This window comes from Branchiostoma belcheri, unplaced genomic scaffold (assembly GCF_001625305.1).
Source record: "Branchiostoma belcheri isolate BF01 breed outbred unplaced genomic scaffold, Haploidv18h27 scaffold1, whole genome shotgun sequence".
Lineage (NCBI taxonomy): Eukaryota > Metazoa > Chordata > Leptocardii > Amphioxiformes > Branchiostomatidae > Branchiostoma > Branchiostoma belcheri.
The window spans coordinates 3,267,416-3,281,995 of NW_017802379.1; the positions used below are offsets into that span (position 1 = coordinate 3,267,416).

Sequence of the window (14,580 nt, forward strand, 5' to 3'; positions counted from 1 at the left end):
TTATGAGGTGTACTACGTGATGGTATGGTAACGTAGCGGGAAACGCTTCAAGTTCGTTTGTTTTCACCGCCGGCCGCAGCCGACTTGCAAGACGTCACCACCGCATCGAAAGGTAAGGCAAGTGCGGCGAAACGCACAGATTTGGATCCAGCTTTGGAGTGTTGGTGTCTTGGTGATCAAGCAAGCAATGGTCAGTAAAGATTCGTGAAAAAAAGACAATATTTCAATATCGATTTTATCGGTAACGAGGGGGGGGGATACTTGAATGTTGATGCACAAGTACGTAGCTTTAATGTTTTTAATACGAAATGCGCCGAACACTTCTTTAATAGCGCCCGCGCGATTGACCCATGGTCATGGAGAGCAACAATCATACAGGCGGAGAACTGGGCGGAGTATTTGGGTGTAGAGGTGCTACCGAATTTAAAATTTGACACCGAAACCAATTAACACAACAACAAGACTACTGGGATCAATGGGACTTTCGATTCCGAACAGGAGAAAGTGACAAGTTTGACTGCGTTTCAAGTAATCTCTCATTATGTGATAGATGTTTTTGTCACAAAATCAAAGGAATAAACACTATTAATTTGTACTCCGTAAAACTTATAAGTACAGTCTGTTCAGAGGAAAGAAAGACTTCCTTCTCGGGGTCCATGTTCTGGAAAGCTGTCCTCAGCGCTGCGCATGCCACGGCCCTCTCTGTGTTCTTCAGCTGTAGGTGTACTTTGCCTGTCGGCGCGCCAAACACCCCACCCACCGGCCGGGCGGTAAGATTTCATCAAAGGCTACATTTTAAGTTAACTCCGCCCCTATCATTGTAGCTTGCCGAACAGTCGAGTAGGAGTACATCTAGCTGGAATTTTCACGTCGTACTGGCTGGTGTAGCCCGCTACAAAGTAATTTCCTGTGGCATTTATCAAGATTTAAAAGTATTTGTGATACGAAGTGAAACATGGTTAACAATTTCTGAACCTTTGAAACGACATGGGCATAATCTTTGTTGAAGATTCCTGAGTTGAACTCAAGCCGGAAGTGTATTGGAAATGATGACCATCAGTCGAGGCACAACTGTTATGTTATCACATGTTACGTTACGACGATCAAGAACGTTCACGGCTTGCGGACCATTTCAAATATTACCACTCATAAACCCTACAATTGTATGTGTACTTATATTTTTGCCGGGGTTCCACTGAGATCGGCGCCGGCTAGCTGGGGAACGATCCTGTCGGCATGACAAAGCGCCGGGCGTCATTGCCAGAGACCTACATTTTCTTACCGTGGGTGACTTGACTTCTTCTTTTACCGCAACTTGGTGTCAATATCGACGATAGTCACAGGAAATATGTTCATTTATTGAAGTTTAACTTTATTTCCACTCGTCAATATTTTTATCTAAACATGCTATGGGCGATCGATGTTCCAAGCTCCCCGTGCCGGTGTTCCGCTATATTCCTGGGTCGTCCACGGATTTGTCGGCGGAAAACTCAAATAAAGTACGCACCGCGACTTTGGCGGCGGCCCGAGACACTTCTGGGATTTTGAAAAATGTAAAAAGTGCGTACTATATTCGGGAATTTACGGCGTATTTCTTGTAATTCGGTACTACGCGACGCCATATTTTACAAAAGTTTTTCGGTGGCCCTCCCCCCGGCTCAAATTTTTTTTCCATGGCCCTCCCCCCAGGCCAAAATATTTTTCAATGGCCCTCCCCCCCAGTGCACCAGCCCTCCCCCCCGGTAAATATCGTACAGTCCCTTACGTTCGGATCCTAAAGTGATTGGTCATTAATTATACTGATGAAGGCGACAGTGGTCGTTGAAAAGTTTATCCCTGTGTACTCTTTGTGTTGTAATAGAATTGAACTTCAGGTCTAGTATCATTACAAGTGTAGCAAATGAAGAGCCTAACCTCCACATGTGAAGCTACACGCAGGAAGAAGGCGGCTAGGTAGATGATGATGATGAGCCAAGTCGTTATCCCCATGGCGGACAGGCTGGCCAGAGGTCCCAACTTCACCATCAGCCGTCCTTCTTCCACCAACATCCCTGAAGAGAATAGCAAAATAAAACTTCTCAAATACAGATTTGAATGAAGTTTGTTTTGGAGGAGCGTTGTGAATCGGAGATTGTACAGAGACTAGCAGATGACAAACTTGTATCATTCAAACTCACCCATTATTAGTAACACTCTTTGTACAAATGAGATTGTTGGAATGTTTACCTATAATCCAGACAAAGATGATCCACTCCAGTACTGTTCCTGCAGGAGCCAGCTGACCACCCTCAGGTCCATCATATCCGACTTTTTCTGCCCTAAACGAAATAAACTGTATGTACTATATGTTATGATATCTATACTAGTATGCTGTGTGTAATACTTTTTAAGTCCCCATCAGTCAAAATATTCTTCGATGTGGTGAAGTATATAGAAAATTATTGAACTATACTACATGTCAAATACTCTCGCTTTTAATAGCATTATAATTTATTTTCTAAAATGTCAAATCAGACCGCAGACATTCGCTTACCTCAGGAAGATGATGATGATGAAGGTGAGTACGGAGGCCAGGTACATGGCGAACCTGACTGAGGGCGTGCGGACGAAGCGCCCTGGGCCACACGTCGGCGCAAACAGGTAAGCCAAGACCAGGAATTGTGTGAGCAGCATCAGGACAAAGCCGCGGAGGTACTCCGCCATGTTGGTCGCGGGTTTGAAGTACTTGTCGTACCAGCACTCCTTCACCAGGCGCTGGCTCCACTGGTGCGCTACAAACTGTGGAGCAGAAAAAATTGTTTGTTTGTTTGCTTGTTTTATTTACCAGGGGATACATATCGCCTGAGGGCGCTTTTATGGATGCTCCAAGTCTCAGGTTTTCAAAAGCAACTTTTTAGGACAAAATGTTGTGTGTGTGTCTGTGTGTGTTTGTAAGTGCGTTGTTGTTAAACCTGCCTTCTTTTGCTCGTGATCGACAGCCATGTTCAGTCGTGAGAGCTTCACTTTGCAGTTGTCCCCGTGTGTCAATGGTGAAACTTCGTCTCCACAGTTCAAGATGGCGGCCGCCTCGTCTCGGTCCCGAACTTGGTCGAGCAGATCGACGCCCAAACTTCGGCATTCTTCGGCTATTTCCGCGTAGACTTCTTCGGCCTCGGGTGTCGTCGCCCCGACGTCCTCCAATCCCGTGCTGAGTACGAAGGCCCGACGGAGAGGGTCGTCGTTGGTGAGGAGGATGTAGTAGGGACTGGCCAGGCCGCGGTACAGGTTCTGACTGGCGTGTTCGCCTTGACTGAAGGCGGCAGGGTCGGGGATAAACTGTCCCTGGTCGACCAGGACCTTGATGAGAGGAAGACTGTTGTTGTGACTGGCGAGAACAATCGGCGTCATTTCAGACGGGAAGGCGACGGGCGGGGATGCGTCCTGAACCAAAGATTTTTAGAACAAACATTTAGAAGGATGCCAACCAATTTTTGTTGGCCTCCCACTCAATAATAGATGAATGCTCCACACGAGGCGTATATGGTGGCATAAGGCTTACTTGCCGCTTAGCCTATACACCTCGGGGTGGTACATCAACAACAATCCTTTGTCATCCATTAGAATAAGTTTGTTATGAAACAAGATTTTTAAGTTGTATTTACATTTTTGTTGGAATATTTCAGGAGCTTCTGGACCGCAGCCATGTCTTCCTTGTCTACCGCGTACATCAGCGCCTCTCCCGGCTTGGCGCCGTACTGCAGCAGCACTTCAGCCGTTTCTAGGTGACCTGTCAATGGAAATGATATTACACTACTAGCCTTTGATTGCCGCTATCTTTTCTTTGTATGGTCTTTTAAGACACTTTGCAGCGAGACGAAAGAATCTGTATCGCCGTTATAACCGCCCTTCGGCGCAACAGCGGCAGCTGGCTACATTACACCGAACGACGTGTTACACCTAACCCTTGAACATTTAACCCTAAACATTGTTTAAAGCTATCTACTGATATGCCCCTACTGTACTTGGTTCCACTCTGCGATAGTTCTAGAAAATAATTAATTCTTGAACACCTCAATCCTTGGTTGATAACTCTGGTACTTGAAGGCATGACGACTATTTCTTGTTCTTTTCTGAGCTGGTATTAGGTACTTAGTAATTGGTGCGTCCACCAGTTTATTTGTCATTTTGTACATGGTGATGTAATAGTTATGAGAAAAAAAACCAATACCTCCATCGACGGCCAGTTCCACGGCAGATCTCCCCAGCACATCCCTGCAGTTGACGTCAATGTTCCCCTCGCCGTTCGTCAGCAGGTCGCTGACCGCCTCCACGTCTCCTGAAGCGGCGGCCGAGAGAAGCTGCTTCTCCGCCACAGTCAGGCCTCTCTCAGCCCCGCTCACCTTACTCATGTCTTCACGAATGTGGATGTGATTCTCCATTTCTGGAACGAAGAATAGGAAGCTTTAGGACTCTTAAATTGTTCAATCACTGATCTGCGGCAAATGTGCATCACATTTTGCAAAGATCACAGTACAAGCTTGTACACTACTGTCTAGATAAAATTGATTATTCACAAGAAATGTGAAAAGGAGTGGAAGAATGTCAAGAAACCAATATCGTAACTTGTGTTTACGAGTATGTTTTTGCTTTGGAACGTAGTAACACCTGGTTGGGATAAAGAGAACAAACAATATGAATCACTCTCATCATACTGGCTTCTATGGTCTCTTAGCAACAAATTCCTTTTCTAAACCTACCGATAACCCCACGTTGTGGGGCTTGGCAGTAGTGAAGAAGAAGACATGGTTTTACCTATTCATAGCTCCTAATGAATATTTTATGTAACTTAGTCAATTGAATTTAGGTCATGTGTATTTAATATGGAGGCAGGTATTACATATCTGTCCGCAAACCACCTAGAAAACAATGCTCTTAAGAGAGACTATTAGGCACAAGATCTACGTTGGACGCAAAACTTGCAATATCTTTTAACATCTATTGTTTTCCGTGCCTTCTGACCATCGGTTTACATGGATTGTGGACAGCTAATCTAGTTTTAGTTGGTAACGTGGTTTTGTGTTCAGCTATTCAGGTCATTAGAGAATGATAGGATCTGCACGGCAAAGAGCCATTCTTTTTTCCCACGAGACCTTTGACTACCAGGGACAAAGAGGTCAAACCTGAAGAAAGAGATGGGAGTAAAGTCTCGGGACAGGCGGGTGGATTATCCATGGCTCACGTTCTCACTAAATCCCTAGCTGGAAACTCACAAGTTGCTTGAGATCCAATGATAAGGATTGGATGGAGAAATAGTGAATCTTCCAATTTACTAAACGTTAGCTTCCATATACAAATGTGTAGCGGGCTTTTATTTCTTTTCCCGTATTTTGTGTTGTTTTCTAATTGTATATACAATGTATATATATACACGACTGTGGACTGTTAGAAACAGGGTACGCCTAACGCAAACGAACTAATACAAACTCTGCTTATATAGTCTAGCTGATACTTCACTTCAATGTTACTTATATCTTTCCAAACAGTATTCTCGGTGCAAATAAAGATCAACAAGACAGATACATCCCTAATGGACCACAGGAGAGTGTTTTTCTGAAAGTTTATCAAGGTCATCACACAACATAAAAGGATTATCGTTTTCTGTATCTGCGTAGCCGATATAACTGCCCTTGGGCGTAACACATCGGCTTCGCAGGCACGCGGCGCAGCGGCAGCTACACCGAACGACTTGAAACACCTGACCCCACCTCAGGCTGCTTGACAAGGTAAGTTAACGCCCTGATGAGGGCGTTTTGCACGGAGGGCTGACTCAAGGGAATGAGGTCAAACATTTGCCGCACATTGCAGCACATAATGTCACCATCGGTGTGCAGAAAAAAGTTTTAAAAACGAGTATTTAAATCTTAATAGGTTCTATAATAACTATCTACGTGTGTAGTGTGTGTTTCTGGTCATTATCAGATGAGTGACTACAAACCAAAAGGACGAACCGGTTTTTGTTAGTCATGCACAATTACGCTAAAAGGGACAAAACGTTGCGAACGAGAATGGTGGCGTGAGAATGCATTTACTTACGTAACGTTATGTTCTAAAAACACAGTGAATGTCGTTGAAAGGCGCCTAAACTCTCAGAAAAATAAGCGGAAGCGTAAACCTCTGCTTGGAGAGTAACAAACACATAGGTAACTCGAATACATTGTAAAAGCGTACGAGGTAAACCTGTGTACAAACGACTACAGCCATTTCTTCGAATTCAAGGTCTTTGGTGTTACTAGACAAACCTCGCCACTGGTAACCGCTACTAACGTTAGATACAGTTTAAAATGAAACTTAAAAGTAGAGCGAAAGGATATTTCAAAGGCTTCTTACCTTAGCTATTCACTGGACGTCGTCAGGCAGAAATGGCAGATTCCAAAGTGACCAGTCCCTGTCAGTGAGGGTTACCTTATAATAGCACCCTCTGCCGTGTGCGGGCCAATTGTAAGAAAGGTTGCGTTGTACGTCACACGAAGTCAACGCCCTGTCTCTTGAAGTCCCACAAGGACAGTAAGGTGAACGACCGAGGTCATGGCACTGTAGTCTCTAAACTGTGCTCTGTCACTCGTACTACATGTACGAAGGTCGTTCAAATCGTTCGCTACCTCACCCGCAAGGCGTGGCTAAAATTTAGGGGCACAGAATGTAAGGTGTACAATCTTTTATCAATGCCCAGCAGAATTGTCACGGTGATTAGTTAGTTTCAAAAGACGGACTTTTGAAAGATTGAGACAGTATATATTTGAATCCATGTGCCACAATGACTATATAATGGTGAAATTACAGTACGCACAACGACAGAAGTACCTTACACGTACAGTAAACAATACATACATACATACATACATGTGGTACATGTACATGGACAGTATACGATATACAAACATACTGCTTGGGGTGATGATACGACGTCTGCACAGTGCTTCACAGTTATACAAATAAACATAACATTTTATCTTATCTTGATAAGTCTCCCAGATTTCAAATCATATCATGTCAATCTTAATTAGTACTGATAGCAATACGTGATTTCTATTAAGCACTATACACACCGCAGTATAACTCTGCCATAATTACTTTTGTCGGGTGTTACAGCTCTTTTTATACGATTTTCTTAAAAGTTTTCAGTTATTTTTCTGACAAAACTACTTTCTTATCATTACTTCTCTGAAGATACAAAAGACGATCAAAGACCTCTAACACGAGTGTTCCTCTCCTTCCGCTTCTTCCTGTTGAGGCCCGACCAAAATCTTGGCCCAAACGCCCTCCCCGGCCCCGCCCACTTGTTTACGCTTGGACGGTTCCGGCGAACCCACAGGCATGCCGTCTGGTTCCGCTTTAATTGACGTTTCGGTTGTCATGGTGACGACGGGCTCGTCAGTGGTGACGTCTGCAAAGATCGGCTCGACGCCCTTCTCACGTGCGTGGAGCAGCAGGTAACGTCTGACCAGCCGGGATAGGACGTCCTGTTGCGAACAGAGGGGGTGGGAACATGAAAAAGGTAACATTTGCAAGGCAAATGCCTAATGTTTACCTTCGTATATGGTCTGCTCTGTTAATACTTACTCAAACACATTCATATATATGGTCAGACACATTATTAAAGTTTCTGGCATATGTTGTGCAGATTAATATTGCAGAAAAACAATAAACTATACCTTGTACCGACGGTTGTTTTCTGCCTTTGCTTGCAGCTGCAATGATGAAGAAAAGATATATATTAGGTAACAAAGGATGAAATCATAAGCATCAGTACTTTCATGCAAATACGGAATACAAAACGTCAATAAAATTGAGAACTCAAACCTTGCAATGCTGGTCGGATTTATATCGGTTCTTCTGGCAGAACCTCTTGATGACGTTGTTGTAGATGAACTTGGGAGTCGGGATGAGGTTGAAGGGGACGGGGAGAGTCGTGTCGTCACGGATGTATCGCAGCATCAACTTCGTCACTTCGAAGCGCCACTCGGTCGTCTCGTTGTCCTGGAAAGAAAAAAAAAATAGATATCCAAATTAAAAAACAAACAATATATATGTACTCACATGTACTTGTGTTCGTTTGTGCTAAATGTAGTAATATCGTAAATGCTTTATAAAGGTAAGCTTTTTCATATCGCCAGGAAATCATCCTGTCCTGCCATTTGTCTCGTTGTCCTGAAAACACAAAAGTTGTTGCATGAAGAACCTTGTGTTTTTTTGTCGTTTGTGGACTTGCGTGTGTAAGTTAGGGTGGGGGTGGCGGTCCTTTTGTATAATACCATGTTTTATCATTTCGATGGGTACCCTTAGATAGCTACGTTTAACTAAACAACAGTATTATCGCGGCCTTCCCAAGAAAGTCTAAAGCACCTGGATAATGGTTTCACCGTTTTTTATTACTAACGGGGTGGTCTATGCGAACCTGGCATAACTAATGACAGTTGTGTCTGTTTGCGTGTGTAGTCGGTAACCTAATTGGCCAAAGAAATCAATGTGGAAGTAGGCCTTACCGCGATTTGTTGGTAGGAGTTACTCATCATGGCGATGAGCATGTTGAGTAGAACGACCACGGCTACCACCATGTACAGCCCGTACAGAGCCTCACCTATGTACATGGTCAGGGTGTGCTCCTGTAGGTCGCTGCCACTGTTGGCCTTCGGGTTAATGCTCAGGTCGAGGGTGTCTTTACTCCCCAGACCAAAGAGTGACCAAAACAGCTCTTCAAACGCGCCTTGGAACCTGGAGAAGAGAAGGATTTTCAATCAACATTTAACCTTGGATAAAAAGTGCAACTGTCGTACTACTTGTTTCGGTGTCAACAATCTTTATCAAAAGAAATTTAAGATTTTTGAATGATAATTAATTGAGTCATCTTTATCAAAAGAAATTCTAAGATTTTTGAATGATAATCAATTGAGTCATCGCCGAAACTTGTATATAAATCATAAAAATGTGGACCTTTGTCATTGCAGTCCAATGTACCTACGTACCTGTAAAACGCATTGCTGGTATCACAGTCGGTATTCACTAGCGGCGAGGTGAAGTTTGCGGACGCTGTGGAACAAAGCGAGTCGATCTGCTGACCGTAGAAGTAGTACAGTTCGTTCAGCGCCGCGGAGAACGCGATGACGATGACGAAGAAGATGACGAGAAACTTGATGATGTCCTTGACCATTCGGCTCATGGAGAGGGCCAGCGGGCCGAGGATGCGGTCCAGGATGAAGAGGGGCAGGAGCCGCAGGATGACCAGCACGCAGCCGATGGACGTCAGGGCTTCGGCGATGAGAGTCGTGTCGTAAGCGTCCCATCGGAAACGGAGGATGCTCTTCGGTCCACCATGCTGCGGGAAGAGGCAAGCGTAGCATCATCAGGTGGGCTTAAAACTCAAATCGATGTAGATTTTAACTTGATTTACCTTTGCAACGACTTAAAGATATTCGAAACCAACTTGGAGCCTGATAAAACTAGTTTTCACACACATTAACGGCGTCAAGTTACTGCCTGTACTTTATCTAAGATCTCAGGGTACTTGTGTAATGTAATGTATCTGTCGTATGCCCATCAACCTTCATTGAGTCGGGGCGGGGGCCGATACAGACTTCCTACAACCTCTGACCCGTTGGTCACATCCTCGGAAGATCATACATTCTGAGCAATGGGGTCTTTAGTTATCACGAAGAAGACTGGTCCAAAATTTGACGAGCCTTTTTGAAGTTAAATCCTTCTCAATTATGCCTTCACACACACACACACACACACACACACACACACACACACACACACACACACACACACACACACACACACACACACACAAACAAACAAACAAACAAACAAAGAAAAACACTTGGCCTAACCTCAACAGAAGCTGCAACCCTCAGAATAAAAGCTGCCAGGTAGATGATGATGATAAGCCAGGCCGTCACACCATTGGAATTTAGGGAAGCTCGCGGACCTAACTTTACCATGAACCTTCCCTCTTCCAACAGCAGAGCTAAAGTCAAGTCAAGTCAAGTCAAGGAAAACAGTATTGCATAAGATTATTACTTTCTCTATATGTACATTTTACACATGCTTTTAGGGACTAAAAGGCTTTGCATATGGAGTAAATAGCTATACAGTTCTGCAATCGAGAACTAAAACTGCAAAATGGCAGAAAAACTCTGAAATTTGTTTATTATTATCTTGAGTCAAATACAACGTGTAAATAAGAGAATTCCTACCGAGAATCCACACAAAGATGATCCACTCCGGTACTGTCCCGTCTGGTGCCAGATGACCTCCGTCTGGCCCGTCGTAGCCGACTTTTTCTGCCCTGTTGCACAAATTCAGTTTGTACAGATCAATAGTTTCATACTTTCCATATGTTAGAAAAACAGTTACTCAAGCAACTGGATATGATTTTGAAAACGTCAGACGTTTCAGCTAGTATCCACTAGCTTTCGTCAGTGACTGAGAGACCAGAGGGGAAAGCAGGTTTATATACACAACCTGTTGATTGATATGCAAATAAAGTGAAGACAAATCAACAGGTTGTGTATATAAACCTGCTTTCCCCTCTGGTCTCTCAGTCACTGACGAAAGCTAGTGGATACTAGCTGAAACGTCTGACGTTTTCAAAATCATATCCAGTTGCTTGAGTAACTGTTTTTTTGGCATATCGTATTACCTGGATGTCTAACCTTCATCGACGTTTCCATATGTTAGTTATGTTCACGGTAGAGAGTGACGCGTTTTAGCAACGATTTTACATAGGCTTATGTTCGTTTGGAGTGACTTACATATTTGTATAACTTTTCTGTTGCTTCTGTTCCTGCTTACTGGAATTTTGAACATGATCATCTGTACGTATTTACCGCATGATGACCAGGAGGATGAAGACCAGGACGGAGGACAGGTACATGGCGAACCGGACGGCCGGTGTGCGGATGAAGCGGCCGGCGCGGCTCTCGGGTGCGAGGAGGTAGATCAGGGCCAGGATCGGGGTCAGCAGCAGCAGCGTGCCGGCGCGGAGGTACTTAGTCAGGCTGGCGGTCGGGTTGAGATGCGGCCCGTACCAGCACTCCTTCATCAGCCGGTGGCTCCATCTGTGTGTCACGAACTGTACAACAATGGGACAAACATAGCATATAATTAAACTATCATGAAGTTCATCTGCGTTGATAGTTACCTGATCGTGCTGAAACGTTTGTTCCAACACGAAAAAGAATTAAGTGTTTTCAACTTCTCACCTAGAACTTTCGACCAGTCACTCTGGTCTTCCTCAGTAGGCTGACCCAGTGAGACATGTCACGTGGCTTCTCTAAAGTGTGACGTCAACACTGGATCAGTCTACTGAGGAAGACCAGAGTGACTGATCAAAAGCTCTGGGTGAGAACGTTTACCTTTAAACAAGTATCTAATTATCATAATTTGCTCTTGCGGCATTACCTCGCTTACAGACAGAAAGCCATGTATAGTAGCTAAATCCTGGTTCTTTTACCTGAATTATAAGTGTGATTATTTAGACTACCTTTTTTTGCTCGTGATCCACAGCCATGTCCAGTCTTGACAGCTGCATCTGACAGTTGTCACCGTGTATCAGTGGTGAAACTTCGTCTCCACAGTTCAAGATGGCCGCCGCCTCGTCTCGGTTCCGAACTTGGTCGAGTAGACCGACGCTTAAGCTTCGGCATTCTTCGGCCATCTCCGCGTAGTCTTCTTCCACTTCGGGTGCCTTCGCCGCTAGATCGTCTAGCGTTGTGCTGAGTACGAAGGCCCGACGGAGAGGGTCGTCGTTGGTGAGGAGGATGTAGTAGGGACTGGCCAGGCCGCGGTACAGGTTCAGACTGGCGTCGCTGGAGATGTGGTCACTGCCGAGGACGGCAGGATCGGGGATAAACTGTCCCTGGTCAACCAGGACCTTGATGAGAGGAAGGCTGTTCTTGTGACAGGCGAGAACAATCGGCGTCATTTCAGACGGGAAGGCGATAGGCGAAGGCATGTCCTAGAATGAAAAGAAAAATATAGTACATGTACCTTCAGATTTTGGAACTGGTCAAATCTGAGTAGCTGTCGAGCTACATCTCTCTTTATGGCCTCTTATATGTTATCATCAAGTACCCAACAAGAACAGTTGTGCCTAAAAGACTTGTCATCTGTAACCAAGCAGAAAATTAAAAAAATGCTCTTGAGACAACATCCAGACGCATCATGCTCACCCCTGTGGTGGAAAATTTCAGGAGCTGCCGAACCGTAGCCGTGTCTTCGTTGTCTACGGCGTACAGCAGCGCCTCTCCCGGATTGGCACCATACTGCAGCAACGTTGCAGCTACTTCAATGCGTCCTGCGTACGGTTACATGATCAACGTAAATTCATACATGACAGCATGCACACACACACGCACACACACACACACACACACACACACACACACACAGAGAGAGAGAGAGAGAGAGCGCGCAAGGGAGACATACATACTACACACACATACACGCACAAAGACGAGCGCACACACACACGAACATGTACACACAGACGTACAAGTACATACCTCCATCGACGGCCAGTTCCACGGCAGATCTCCCCAGCAAATCCCTGCAGTTGACGTCAATGTTCCCCTCGCCGTTCGTCAGCAGGCCGCTGACCGCCTCCACGTCTCCTGAAGAGGCGGCCCAGAGAAGTTGCTTCTCCGCCACAGTCAGGCCTCTCTCTACCCTGCTCTCCTCGATCTTGTCTTCCGGAACTTCGATGTTATTCTCCATTTCTGCAATGAGCAAGAAGAAACTTGCTTTTGGGGTATTAAATCGTCAGTCTTTGATCTGAGCATGAGGGAAATGTGTACATATTGATGTTTTGAACGTGTTCATAGAAACTAATAGTACGTAAACTAATAGTTGCATTGCATGTTCCACATGCATTTTGTCAATAGACTGAGATACAACGAAAAATAAAACTTCTGATTTCTAAGAAATAAAGAGGAACAAGATGCAGATACAGTGGGGAAGAGAGCCCTGGTGTATGGAGAGGTGTATTTAGAACGTATACTGTCTAACCACGTACCCACCTTCCTAACGTCGGAGACAGACTACTGTACATGTACTCAGGCCAGCTTGAAATGTGTGAAGTAAGCCTTAAGGCTAGCCATTTAATGATTTGGAACATGCCATTGTGAAAGGGGGCGCAGGCACTGTCTTTTTTTAATCGCAACCCCAGTTTTCTTTCTTTCCATTTCATAACACAAATCAATACATTCCGGAACAGAATGGCCATCATTAATTCATTAATTTATTTACAACGCAAATCATCCTGGAGTGTCACAAATATACTGTACATAACAATGAGGTCAGGGAACAACCAAAACCATTTCCTTCTTGTTAATACTCAAAAGTAACTTAAGGTATACTACATGGCTGTGAACAAATAGTTTTCCTAGACTTTGCTACTCGTATGCTGTATGTCCGTACCTTGGTAACACGGTTTGGGATCGGAATAACAAACCAACTAATCCTCACATTCAAGATACGAGCGAGAACATCATAGCAACAACTCATGTGAGATTACCTGTACCATTAAAAATGCATTACTTACCACTCAATATAACATGACACTACTGTGTAATCTGACCCGATGACATTTGGAATTCACAGAAAGAAAAGAAGAGTCGTCCTTTGGAAAAAGGTACTCACCTCACGTTGTCTATACACGACTCATCTTAAGGGAACAGGTAAGACAACTAAGGAGGAAGACAACAACCCTTGTCTTGTCAATCTAGGTCACTTACCTAGGTTGGCATGGGTCAGTGCTCCTTAACCAGAGTAAGAACTATAAATTTCCATCGCTGAAACTTAGATATTTTCGCCTGTTTATCCATACATATACCTGATGATTCAATGAATGTGAACTAGTGAACAGTGCAGTATAATCTTGGACGCTAGAGGAGGCTGCTTGATTGGCTGAATTTTTTCGGGGTCAAAATTATCGGAGGCTTTTTTCTCTAATTGTCGTTGCCATTTTCTTTCGATCTATGTCTAGATACATGTAGGCCACTCGTAACAGGTACTGGTAGTGGAAAAATGTATTATAATGTAACGTTATTGTCAAATTTTCCCTCATGTAAAATCATGTAGAACCCGGTGAATTGCGCAATTACACTATCTGAAAGCTGGAGCGGAATTATTTTTGATTGACAGAAAAGGAGGTTCAGACAGAGTGCAGAGACAATAGGACATTGTGAAGTGTCCTTGTGCAATTTTTATGGGTAGTGCACAAATGGGGTAAATACATAAATATGCAAACATGACAGCGTTTAGAGTGTCTGTTTCTTCCCATTTCATAATTTACATTTCCACCAAATTCTCTATCTTTCATACCATATTTTTCGTGTGGTCACATCATTTCACATATTTTACTTACTGTGCAGAATTCACATAAAATTCAAATTTATAGCCCTTATAGTGGTAACACAGCCCCACATCGAAATAATACTCCATCGCTGAGCAGAAAACCGAACCTAGAATACGCTGCGACAGTATGGGATCCATATACAAAGAAAGACAAAGACAAATTGGAAAGGGTACAGAATCAAG

At 44.1% G+C, this 14,580-nt stretch overlaps 2 protein-coding genes across 2 annotated transcripts in view; both read right to left on the minus strand.

The window, feature by feature from the left end:
- The window catches only part of LOC109466352, a 17,924-nt gene extending 11,450 nt beyond the window's left edge, over positions 1-6,474 (minus strand). The window contains exons 1-7 of the mRNA XM_019764067.1: positions 6,367-6,474; positions 4,208-4,420; positions 3,642-3,766; positions 2,956-3,420; positions 2,534-2,778; positions 2,227-2,318; positions 1,921-2,051 (exon numbers count right to left, since the gene is read on the minus strand). Of these exons, the coding sequence (XP_019619626.1) occupies positions 1,921-2,051; positions 2,227-2,318; positions 2,534-2,778; positions 2,956-3,420; positions 3,642-3,766; positions 4,208-4,418 (1,269 nt within the window). The 5' untranslated portion in view covers positions 4,419-4,420; positions 6,367-6,474. The remainder of the gene's footprint in view (positions 1-1,920; positions 2,052-2,226; positions 2,319-2,533; positions 2,779-2,955; positions 3,421-3,641; positions 3,767-4,207; positions 4,421-6,366) is intronic.
- A 400-nt stretch (positions 6,475-6,874) lies between these two features.
- On the minus strand, positions 6,875-12,858 carry LOC109466341 (short transient receptor potential channel 4-like). Its single transcript, XM_019764059.1, has 11 exons — positions 12,546-12,858; positions 12,213-12,337; positions 11,525-11,998; positions 10,869-11,113; positions 10,236-10,327; positions 9,870-10,006; positions 9,003-9,352; positions 8,523-8,751; positions 7,840-8,016; positions 7,692-7,727; positions 6,875-7,499 (listed from the first exon to the last, which is right to left on the minus strand). The coding sequence occupies exons 1-11, from the start codon at positions 12,754-12,756 to the stop codon at positions 7,230-7,232; spliced, it is 2,346 nt and encodes a 781-aa protein (XP_019619618.1). The 5' UTR covers positions 12,757-12,858; the 3' UTR covers positions 6,875-7,229.
- Positions 12,859-14,580: the final 1,722 nt, after the last annotated feature.

Bases quoted from the DNA above. Each gene is read 5' to 3' on its own strand.
- LOC109466341 (XM_019764059.1), bottom strand. From the start codon at position 12,756: ATGGAGAATAACATCGAAGTTCCGGAAGACAAGATCGAGGAGAGCAGG. The intron at 11,114-11,524 runs GTAGTCTAAATA...ATTGTTGTACAG, and splicing joins TGGATCACGAGCAAAAAAAG to TTCGTGACACACAGATGGAG. The intron at 7,728-7,839 runs GTTTGAGTTCTC...TCATCATTGCAG, and splicing joins AATCCGACCAGCATTGCAAG to CTGCAAGCAAAGGCAGAAAA.